Source organism: Rhinopithecus bieti, unplaced genomic scaffold (genome assembly GCF_001698545.2).
Source record: "Rhinopithecus bieti isolate Rb0 unplaced genomic scaffold, ASM169854v2 scaffold_8, whole genome shotgun sequence".
Taxonomy (NCBI): domain Eukaryota; kingdom Metazoa; phylum Chordata; class Mammalia; order Primates; family Cercopithecidae; genus Rhinopithecus; species Rhinopithecus bieti.
The window spans coordinates 3,039,311-3,051,753 of NW_016803211.1; the positions used below are offsets into that span (position 1 = coordinate 3,039,311).

Here is a 12,443-nt window from a genome sequence, read left to right on the forward strand (position 1 = left end):
AATTATATATAATTATATATATTATATCATATATAAATAAATTAAATATAAATTATAATTAAAACTCAGCAAAGAGTAGTACAAAGTTTGCTCAAATACGGTTACACATAAAAATTTACAATTTCAGTAAAAGAGTGGCATTTATCGGCCAGGCATGGTGGCTCATGCCTGTAATCCCAGCACTTTGGGAGGCCGAGGCGGGTGGATCACGAGGTCAGGAGATTGAGACCATCCTGGCTAACACAGTGAAACCCCATCTCTACTAAAAATACAAAAAATTAGCTGGGCATGGTGGCAGGTGCCTGTAGTTCCAGCTATTCGGGGGGCTGAGGCAGGAGAAGGGCATGAATCCAGGAGGCGGAGCTTGCAGTGAGCCGAGATCGCGCCACTGCACTCCAGCCTGGGCGACAGAGCGAGAAAAAAAAAAGAGTAGCATTTACTATCAGTGATATCTGGGAGTCTATAATGTATCTCCTGATTTTGAGTACTTAATCTGAAATTCTTCCATATACTGAAAATTGAAGTTTATGGTAAGAGTATTAAAAGATAATTCTAATAATACAGCAAACATGGGAAACGCTACTTCATAGCACTGGAATTTTTCAAGGTATAATTATTACATGAGGGAGACCATGAACTCAGGCAACATGCAGGGTAAATGAGTGGCCTGAAGTGACACATCTGAGCCTGTGAAAGCACTGGCTATAACAGTCTTGGTGTGGTCAAGCTCAAGCTTATTTCCATCTAGAGAAGCTTCTAGCCTTTCAGTAAGTACCATTTTCCTTTGGTAGTGACTAGTAACTGTTTATAACCTCAACTACTGATTGAAAAATGCTTAGGTTCTTTAGAAGGCCAAAGCCCAGGGATTTGCGAGACTTCTAGAAATGCCCAGACCATGAAAAGATTCTCATCAGAAAACATTAACAACACACTAAAATAAGTTCCTGAGTAGGTTCAACATGTGAAACATGGACACAGATTTGGCAGAATTCTTCTCTAACGAGTGGCTTCTTAACACATCATGTCATACAAATGCAATGTGAGAAAAGGTACACACTATTGATCGTGTTCCATCGTTGGAGAATGGCTTAGATAGGGATGAGCTGTACGTGTGCGCTTCATCAATGATGGATTAATTGCATTATAAGAACCTTCACAATGTATTTGTACTTCATCTTAGAAGCTAGGCTTTCCAGAAAGTTGTATTTAAGAATTTGGAACAAGTAAATGTATATGTCCAACAGTGGTACGACTTCAGTCTTGGTGGAGCTCTGCTATATAAAGCAGCCCTTAATCCCCAATGCAAGGCTTTGCCTCCTAGTGGCATTTAAATCACCAGCTTTATGGGTTAAAAGAGCTAAAAGCTACTTCTTTCATGAAGTTTTCCCTAGGATACTTCTCTTTCAAAATCATCCGCATATCATCCTGTTTAAATTAAGTCAGACAAAACAGTTTCCTTACCAGGTTGCAAGTAAGTTTTTTCTATCCAAATGGATTCATTTTTCTGATCAGAAAGAAGTCATCAGCCACTCTCCTCCTCTTTAAAGATATATATACATATATTGTCCTCCAATTGTTGTTAACAACCCCCAGCTGCACTGGCTCCCACACCCACTTAAAACCTCTGTGCTTGGCTTCACATCCCAGAGTAGCTTGCAAGGAAAACAGAACTCTAAAATCAGAACTGTCTTGGGCTGGGCAGTTGCCAAGTAAGCTGTCACTCCTGAGCCTTAGGTCAAATGGCACGCCCTAGGCCATTCTGCACAGTATTTAAGTTACTCCTTATTGAATAAAGAAATTCATTTTTTAAACGGGAAGAATGAGGCACTGTAAATAGCACAGTCTCCTCTTATGGCTGTAGAATTTTGCCCCTGGTTGTTAGGGTCTTTATAACCAGTAAGAGGTTTATCTTTAAGGAAAAAAAAAAATGCAAAGACGCTTTACCGTCTTGACATGGAATCCCTAAGACTCATATAATGCATGTCCCATTACGGCCGTGAAGAAACTTCGACTTGGCATGCTTCCCTGAAAAACTTTCACCACTTAACTGTCTTGGGAGCAATGGGGATTGAGTTCTATAGAATCCTGGTTACATTAAGCCAAGAAAATAATCATTACCTCTTTCCAAGGCTTGTTCAGATTTGTTCAAGACTAAATAATGAAGGATGCTGACTGAAAAGAGGAGGATGTGGGTCAAATAGTAATATAAGCCCTGGAGGACACTTCAATTATCTTTCTGTTTTATCCTTTTATTGTATTAGAAGCTGCTGGAAACAGAGGGCCACTTGGTCGGGACCTGGAAGTTCTCTGGTGAACACAAAACCATTCAGTAAAACAAGTTTTATTAAAACACAATTTTATTCATTCAACAAATACTTTTTTAGGATTTATTTCATGGTAAACTCTATTACCCTTTGAGCAGATGAAACTGACTATAAAATTTCCTGAGTGTAATAAGAATTACATAGTCACTAGAATTCTATTCATAAGTGTTCGTATTCTATATTTCAGTTGGAAAACTTTGTGAGCCAAAAAATAATAATTCTTGGCAAGATAATTGCTAGAACTATACTTCTCATGATGGAAAAGAAAATTACAGATGAAAATCTATTTCCAATATTCAGAGTATATTAGTGATACAATGTATAGAGATACGTTCATGATTTAAAGGAAAGAAAGTTCTGGTATAAACAAAGTGGCAGATTATAGATACTTGCAATCAACATCTTTGCATTATAAAACCAAAACTAATTCTGAAAATATTAATCTCAGAGCACTACTTCATCAGATTAATACTTCATCAGATTAATACTTCATCGTTGAAAAGTTTAAATATCATGTCTGCCTTATTCACCTTGCACCTAAATTATTTAATGTTTTTCTTTTCACCTGATCCTTAAATAAGAACTAAAATGTGGCTTATCTCTTAAGAGATATCTTCACTACAGTGAAGATGTAACAATTCCAAAACATTGCTGAGGCACTAAAGAAATGAGCTTCCAACCATGACAATGGACTGTCACGTAGAACAAAGTTTTAAAACCATTTTTAAGATAAAGTTATTAACATCAGACAAACATCTATAAGTACCTCTTTTCCCACTACCAGTCTAAAAGTTAATTTGCCTTCTCTTTGACAGTTACTTTTATGATCATGTGAGCCCAGCAGAAATGCCTAGTCATAAGTGCTCACTGTGGCGTGTGCCATGTAATGGAAATAAGTGATATTGCTGGTGCCCTGAGAATGAAGCTCCTTTGAAGTACGTGTGTTTATATGTGCTCGCCAAATTTTTAATACCAGTAAAACCAAAAGGCGGTTTGGAATTTTAACTTACAGTAAAATAACCTTTTATCTTTTTAATGTTCCAGGAAGCACCAATTCAATTTAACATTTTTTATTTTGAAACCACAGCATACTTTGGTAACAGCAACAAAACAAAGCACTCGATGAAGAACTTTGCCTATTCTGAAAAGAGGGAGAAAAACACTGCATTTAAGTTCTAATTGGCCACAGTAAAACAGTTTGATTTGATAGAGCTATGTCTACAGTGATAAAATAACTCCTTATCCTTTCAGGTAATTATGTGAGAACATGCAAAAATTTTCATATAATAAATCATATGATGATATACCATTTATATAAAGTTTAAAATCAAGGAAAACTAAACAATGTATTATTTAGAGATATACAAAAGTGTGAAAAAAGCTTTCAGGAAAAGCAGGGGGTAAACATAAAGTAAAGGATGGGGAGAAAGCACAGTAGTAAGATCAGAGAGGCCCACATGGGGGCTTCAAACATATGGGTAATGGGCAATTTCTTAGGCTGGGTGGCAGGTCCACAGGTGTTCATTTTATTATTGTCCTTTATAACTTACAAATTTATTATGTCCTTCCTTTAAAAATATATGAAACATTTCATAGTAAAAGATGAAAACAAAACTGGATAAAAGGGTAGCTGCACAAATGGAAGCAGTATCATGTACGAAAGTTAATTATTAACATTATGAACACATCTGTCGATAGGAAAGAACCTGAAGTTATTCTCTGGGTAAGGTGGGGCTAACTTAATGGCAAGGTAACAATTACCATGTGTGCTCATCGCATAATCAGGCTCTGGATGAACTGTGGGCCTCAAATCTGTTTAGGATGAAGAACTCCAACACAAGCTTGGCACAAAGGCCACTGGCTAAACACACAGCCTTTTTTACCTCTAAGAGCCCATATGCCTCCTACCCTGAATTGTTTAAGATTTTTCTTAAATATATGGAATGTATTTCTCATTGATCCCCATATTCACTGCTTCCTACTGACCACTCCCTGGCAGACACCCCTGAACTTCATAGGGTTTACCAGGCTCCCAACAACACATGTTTTGGTACAAGGTGCAAAACAGGAAATTAACCCATATACTAAGATTGGCTGTTTATGCTATATATTTGCATATATTCTAATTACCTGTATCTAATTACAAGCTGAAAATGGTAAAGAACTCATTTTTTCACCAGAAGACTTGATTTGATATGCCTTTGTTTATCATTTATTAACCATACTATATACGGCAGCCTCAATAAAGCACTTCTGTAGAGGCCTGGAAAGCACATGTAATTGTACTTCAGCAGGTAAAAATATATTGGCTTATTTTTTCTCTAAAAGCAGAGAGAAAATTCTTTTCAGCTGTTTCATTCCAGGGGCAAGCATTTGCTTTGCGTTAAATCAGCGATTTGTAGGCTGGGCTTTGTCAGCATCTCATGATCTGGAGGTAGGAGGTCGCAGGATGGGTGTTGCAAACATGTTCACATCCTAATCGTCTGTCCTTTTACAAGGCTATTTGTGGAGACTTTCCTCTGTGATCCCTTTAAACTGCCTCAAAATCATCTAGTTCTTGGATGCTCCTCATTATCCAACATTTCCAACCAATATTGTTTGTTTTTTTATGAGCATGAGGATATATTCTGTTATATTTCATTTTTCTAGAAGAAGAGTCAACTTCTAATAAAGTTTGTTTCTGCTAAATAATCAATAAAGAAACTCCATTTGGCATAATTATTGGATCCATCCAATAATTATTGGGAGCCTATTAAGTTCAATATGACATGACTTCTGCCCTTGAATAGCTCACAATCTGGTGGTATGATTCTTAGAAGCAGTGGAATTTTCCAGTGCCTGGGAAGATATTTCAAACCTCTATAACCCCTGTGTGTGTCACTGGAGCTCAAAGACCTGTGATTTATTCCTCTCAAATAACTGAGTTCGGAAAAAAGATTAAGAAGTGCTGGCCTACGAGAAGGGGCTAGGATGTGTCACAGTCATTATTAGAAGGAATGTCAACTGCATGGTGCTAACAGAGCACAAGGAAGGAGCAAATTACCTGGCGGGGGGAGGACTTCCAGAGGATTCGAAGATTCACATTTGATCAGGGTTTTAAAGACTTTTATTGGCCCAGAGCTTAGCACAGCAAGAGCATATGCAAGTTATTGGGGGAGAAAGCAAAAATAACTCTTTGGAAGACCAAGTGATTTGGAGTGGCCAGAGTTAAGATATTGAGAATGAATGAAGGAAAAGAAAAACTAGTTGAACTCCATGAACATATACAATTATTTGTCAATTTTTTTTAAAGGACTAGTCAGAAATAACACTGAAAGCATATTCTGAGGTCAGATCAGGGGATGCCATTTCCCATCAAGTTAGGTAGCTCCCATCTGTGCTCCAGGAAATTCACCAGCAGAGGGTGTGTGTGTGTGTGTGTGTGTGTGTGTGTGTGTGTCTGTGTGTCTGTGTGTATGCGTGTGTGTTGCCTGCTGAAAAATTAAAGGTAAGGAGCATGGAAGTAACAGTAAGAGATACAATGTTTGTTTTACTTTAGCATACATAAGAAGATTCAACATTTAGCTTAGACATAGAGTAAACTAATTATATATATTTATGTCACTGTTGGGTTGAACAGTGTCCTTCTGATCTTGGGATTGGTGTGGCTCTCTAGGTCAAGTTCTCATTTTTGCCCTTTCTTCTTTAGGGAAGTCTTCTCTCCTGCCCCTGGTTTGGGACCTATGGCTATGTTCTCTGGGCCAGCTGCACAGTTGTTATATAGAAAGAACACGGAGAACAATAATGGAGATGGGACTGAGGGGACAAATAGAGAAGGAAAGGCTGGAGGTGAGGGAAACTTGATTAGAGACTGCATTGAAGAGGACACACATCACATTTGTCCTAGAGGGTACACAAAAAAAGAATCAGGATCTACTGATAGAAACAAAAATCCAAAAGCTGCCTAAAGATGGCAACAGAGCACCTTGATTTGTCATCACAGCTAATTAGGCAGAAGGGCTTAAAAGGCTTATTAGTTATCTACTGCTACATAATAAATTCTCTCAAAATGTGGTGGTTTAAGACAGCAAACACTTATTATCTCAGTTTCTGTGGGTCAGAAATTCCGCAGTGGCTTCATTGGGTGGTTCTTTCAAAGGGTCTCCAGTGAGATTTCAGTCAAGATGCTGCCATGGACTGCTGTCATCTGAAGGCTCACTCAGATCTCTGAGGCTGTTGGCAGGAAGCCCTGGTTCCTCAGAAGCAGCTGTTGGGAGGAGGTCGCAGTTTTTTGCGAAGTGGGCTTCCCCAAAACACAGCTGCTTGAGTGTTCTCATGACATGGCAGTTGGTCTCACTGAGAGGGAGTGATTCAACAGAGAGCCCAAGGAGGAAGCCACAATGCCTTTCTGACCTAGTCTCAGAAATCGGACACTGTCACTTCTGCCATAAATTTATTGGTTGGAAGCGAGTCTTGCAGTGTTTGGCTCACAGTCAAGGGCAGGGGAATTGAGCTTCACCTCTCGAAGGGAGGAGTATTCAACAAACTATGGACAAAGCACCTGTAACAAGGTCACACAAGTGGACTTTGAAAGTTCCTTCATATCTGAGATTCTCCAATTCTATTCATGAATTAGTAGACAAAGGGCAAACCTCAAAAGTGTCCATTACTTGAGTCATATCACCTTGGAAGCAGCCCACTGGAGCTCTGATAACTAATGTATTTGTCAAGAGGAGAGTCTACCTAACGGCTTCCAGGAAACTCCATCAAGCAGCAATGAGGTTTGACTGAAACTGCTTGTGTGATGTAATGAGAAAAATATTTATGATTTTGAGAAAAGAAAGTGGACATAGAAAAGGAGGAGATTGTGTGATTATATTATTCTTGGGACCAAAAAAGTGATTAACAATATACAGCAGTTAAGTTTTTTTTTTTTTAATTTTGGAAATTGTTTTGTTTTATTTGGATGTGTAGAAAAGAAAGACTTCTGAGCTTTCTCGTTACTAGAAATTACTGAGCATCCAGGAGCCATGAGTTTATAGTTATACTCTTATGACAGTGACAAAGCAATAAATGGAAGTCATGGTCCAAACATGAAGCAAATTAATTTATAGCTAATTTGAGCAATTGATAGAAAGGAGAATCCACTTGATCTCAATGACTGAAACAGTCTCCTTTCACAGGCAGAGGTTTATGACAAACCCTGATCTCTACGGGTCCGATCTTCTGCTTCTAGGGTATGCAGTGAGCACTATTTATACTATAATCTTGACGCTGTCAATGCTGGTCACTGACACTATTTAGAGTCAACCCCTGATCAAACTACAGAGATAAGTATAGATATAAGAAGGCACATGTTAATAATCATAACAACAATGGTATTGTTGACAGAGGTTGAGGTGAGGTAGGAGAGTGAAGGAGGAAGAGAAAAGGAGAAAAGCGAGTGCTATAGGGTCTGAATGTTTGTTTCCTCCAAAATCCATGTTGAAACCTATTCCCCAAAATGGCAGTATTAAGATGTGGGACCCTGAAAAGGTGATTAGGTCATGAGGACTGTGCCCTCATGAATGGATTAATACCTTCACAGATGAATGGGTTATCATGGGACTGGAACTGGTGGCTTTATAAGAAGAGGAAGAGAGACCTGAGCTAGCACACTCAGCCGCCTCACCATGTGATGTCCTGTGCCCCTATGGACTCCACAGAGAGTCCCCGCCAGCAAGAAGGCCCTCATCACATGCAGCTCCCTGACCTTGGACTTCTCAGCCTCCACGACTCTAAGAAATAAATTAATTTTCTTTACAAATCACTCAGGTATTCTGTTAGTTTTAGGTATTCTGTCATAAGCCACAGAAAACAGACTAACAGTGCATGAAAACAGACTAACAGAAAACAGTGCATGAACTTTCCTCAACTTACATAGTTGAAGTGGTGAAGAATGTTTGATAGACATTATATAAAGTTAATGGATCAAGAAACAGTGTGTTGAAGTGCAATAAAATTTAAAATATTATTTCAAGTTAGAGTAGAATTCCAACAAAAATCAGGAAGGAAGAGAAGTGGGATATGGTGTCAGCTGGGTTTTTAATTTTTTCACAGCAAGGGGTCACAAGTTACTGACTAATCAAGAAATAGATGTGTGAGCACATTCTATAGAGTGAGGGTGTTTCCCGTGAGAATAACCAGAACCAAAGACTGACTGGTGGCTCTGGAAATGGAGTATAAAAGGTGACTTTCACATCTTTGATTCCTGTCCTTCTATACTGTTTGAATTTACTTTGTTTTTTACTTCTATACCGTTTGAATTTATTTTCTTACCACATACTTAACATTCATACTTGTTATGGAAAGTTCACATAATTGGTAGCATCTATAAATTGACATTAGCCTATGTTCGCCAGGTTTTAGTAGATAAACTTCACAAGCATCAACGCCTCCAGTTAACGAATGGCAAGGTTTCACTTATTTCATAAATTGGTACTTCACACTTAATGCTTCCTCTTGAAATAAAGAGTTTATATATCACTACATTGGTAATAAAAACTATATAATGTGAGCTAAAATACTATGGCTTATCCTTAAATATGCATTTTGTACCACCAAAATGAAAAGCCAACCAAAAAGACATTACAGTTTTCAGAGTTAACACAAATAGGTAAGAGTCCGGGCTCAGCAGAGTACTGTGATACTCCTTTTTAGGAATAATCGATGAAACAATTTTAATGCCCCCCTGCAACCCACCGCTGCCCAAACACTAAGGGTTGTTCTCCTGAGGTTTTTTGTTTGTTTGGTTTATTATACTTTAAGTTCCGGGATACATGTGCAGAATGTGCACGTTTGTTACATAGGTATACACATGCCATGGAGGGCTTGCTGTACCCATCAATCTGTCATCTACATTAAATATTTCTCCTAATGCTATCCCTCCCCTAGCCTCCTACCCCCCGACAGGCTCCAGTGTGTGATGTTTCCCTCCCTGTGTCCATGTGTTCTCACTGTTCAACTCCCAGTTATGGGGCTGTGGTTTTCTGTTCCTGTGTTAAGTTTGCTGAGAATGACGGTTTCCAACTTCATCCATGCCCCTGCAAAGGTTTTATGGAAACCCCATGTCCATCCTCCGCATATGTTTAAAACAAACCAGACTGGGTTTAACTATCTAACTGGAAGAACATTCAAAGGATTCAACAATGATTAAGATACCAAAGAATAAAACTAGTATTTGTCTTGGTTTAACAAAACATGACTGCTAAAAAGCACATCTCCTTGATGTAACCTAGGTACTATGTACAGAGGGTAGAAGGAACGACTATGGCAAAAAAAATATATATATATATATATAGCTGGTGGTTAGCGTCCAGGTGAAGAAAAGGCCTTTTATATAAAGTGTACTTTTCTATGAGGAATGAACAAAGAGATTTTATGAAAATGTTTTAGGCTTCTATAGAAAAAGTATTTTTATACCCATAAAAAACACTCAGTCTTCTACTTCATAAACTATGAAGGGATGTGTACTATAGCAATTGACAACAATCACACAATATACATCAGGCACCACTCATGCTTTCTGTAAGGAAATTTACAGGAAGGGTTAAACTACCACAACTCCCGTGGATGACCTATAGTGCTTGTATTTAAAAAAACAAAAGCAACAAAAAACACAAGAATGGACTAGTACACTGAGCTATCGCAATGAAAATGTACAAACTCCTACTGCATGTAACGTGGATGAATCTAACAAGCTTAAATACTGACTGAAGACTAGACACAAGTGATACATACTCCTGATTCTATTGACATAATACATAAAACCAGGCAAAACTAACCATGGTGTTATAAGTCAGCATACTGTTTAACTTTGGAGGGGGTAGAGATCAGAAGGGGTCAAAAGGGGACTTCTGGGGTTGTGGTAAAGTTCTATTTTTTTTTAATCTGGGTGCTGGTTACAGGGGGGTGGGCTCACTTTGTGATAATTCATCAAGCAGTTGCAGTTATGATTTGTACACTTTTCTAAAAATGTACGTATGCTTCAGTTAAAAAGTTAACTTAAAAAAATAACATATGGTGCCCCTGCTAGTGTATGTGTCACCTTTATGCAGATTTTTTTAATGTGTCCCCTCTGGAGAGATGGATTAGAAAAAGGCAACTCTGTGGTCAGTGGCCGCCCCACAACTCTGTGCCTTCACAAACAGAGGGTGGGCTGGGTTTCATCCCACTGGTGCTTGGCTGGAAACAAAACCACACATCTGGATGGACATCTGCAAATCTGCAAAAACACTCATTTGACCCTCTCTCACCACAGCTTTATGAGGAGGGGAGGGCAGACGTCCTTGTTTTACAGATGAGGAAATGGCATGGAACAGCAAGACCGATGCACGAAGGTGTCATGGCTAACGAGCCACGGAGCCAGGACTGACCTCTAGGCCAGTAGCTCTTCACACGCTTCTCATTCCTTTTGGGGAATGGGAACAGGAAGAAGCTTCTCTCTCTTGTTATGGGGTCACCTCAAGTGCTTTGCAGAATAAGATAGGGCATGAATACATGGTCCAACGTTGTTAATACTGGACTTTAGTAAAGGTCCTTGGTTCTAAGCTTATTTGAAATGTATTCTCTAAGTGTGTACTTAAAAAATGAACATTCATCTTTTATATGCTTACCTACGGAAAACGATCAGCAGAACAGGGAGGTTCAGATAGCAATAAAGAATGCCGACCCTCTCGCCGTTTAAAATTATTGACTTAAGGGTATACATATTTTCATTTTTTCTTGAAAAAATAAAATAAAAGAGAAAGACGCACACAATGCACATGTCTCACTTACCTAGAAGCGTCTGCTTATTTTGGGAGGAGTCAGGCTCGGCAGAACATCTGCAGGAACGGAGAACAATCACTCCGCCTAGCACGCCATCTTCACTGGCGAGGAAAGGTGAACCTAGGCAGAAAGGACTAGTAGTCATTTTTCAGTGAATTTTACTTTTTTAATTTTCAATTTTCATTTGATTATTAGAACAAAAATGTGGCATGAATAAGATCTTGAAAGATGCCCATTTTCTAACAACCACCATTGTTCATACCTCATTATATACTTGATGGCAAAGGCAGGTTTATGCCTGAACAGGGGCCATTTGGCAAAGAAAATGCCACATGCTGTCAGGAAGATGTAAGTGGGGGAGGGAATGTGCATTACTGTATTCCGAATGGAAGTGGAAACGCTACCAGATTAAAGGACCAAAACACAAATACAGGAAAAAATGCTCAACGACTCTCTTTGATCAGCTCTTAGGGATCACTTATCACAGGCTCTCCCTGCTGTCAGGGACACACCACCAAAAGCTTCAGTTTACTACCTTAAATGCAATTTGAAACAATAAGCCACAAACTTTATTATAAACATTTTTAAATGCCTCTGATGGTTCGCACAAATAAGGGTGAAACTGCATTTGTATGATGAGAGTCTGGTGGTTAGAAAGAGTTGGGCCTCTTTGAGATCTCACACACTGAACCACTGTGAGCATTTCAAGAACATTATATTTTAAAACCCCTCATTTTTCTTCCCCAAGGACATCTTCTTCAACCATCTGGCATAGCAAGTGAGCACGTGGAGAACAAATGCAAAATTAACCCAAGAACTATCAAAGAGAGTAGTAAAAAATCAAACCCAACCAAATTGGATTTGGTGGGAGCTTCTGGTTAAACTTACTATATTGAATACATGTATTTTTCTCCCTCCCTCCCCAAATCCTACTGACCTGATGGGAAAGGAAGAAAAAAGCCATAGCCCAATAAGAGCAGAGAAAGAGGCAGACAAGGAAAAAACTGACGTTTTGGAAAATGGTAAGAAGACAGATAAGTGGTTGCTCACCTAGCAAACCCACGAAAGCTGAAACCTAAGTTTTCGTGAGGCAGGGGAAAATTGGAGTGGAGGATACCCACAGGAAACCAAACCAGTTTTGCCATAAAATGCAAAAAGTTTCAGAAATTGGAGGCTTCAAGTTCCTCTGAAGGCAGGAGTACAGGGTAGAGATGATAAAAGATGGTAAGCTGACAATGTCCAAAAGAATCCTCTAGATCAGAGGTTGTCCTGCTAAGAATGCCATCATTTTGTTTTGTTTTAGTTTTAAAGGGTTGTTTAAAAGAGGAAAAA

At 38.8% G+C, this 12,443-nt stretch overlaps 1 protein-coding gene across 1 annotated transcript in view; it reads right to left on the reverse strand.

Annotated features, from left to right (window-relative positions):
• Positions 1-12,443, reverse strand: part of TASP1 (taspase 1) — a 266,491-nt gene that overhangs the window by 40,915 nt on the left and 213,133 nt on the right. Inside the window, exon 13 of the mRNA XM_017869316.1 lies at positions 11,121-11,231. Within this exon, the coding sequence (XP_017724805.1) occupies positions 11,121-11,231 (111 nt within the window). The remainder of the gene's footprint in view (positions 1-11,120; positions 11,232-12,443) is intronic.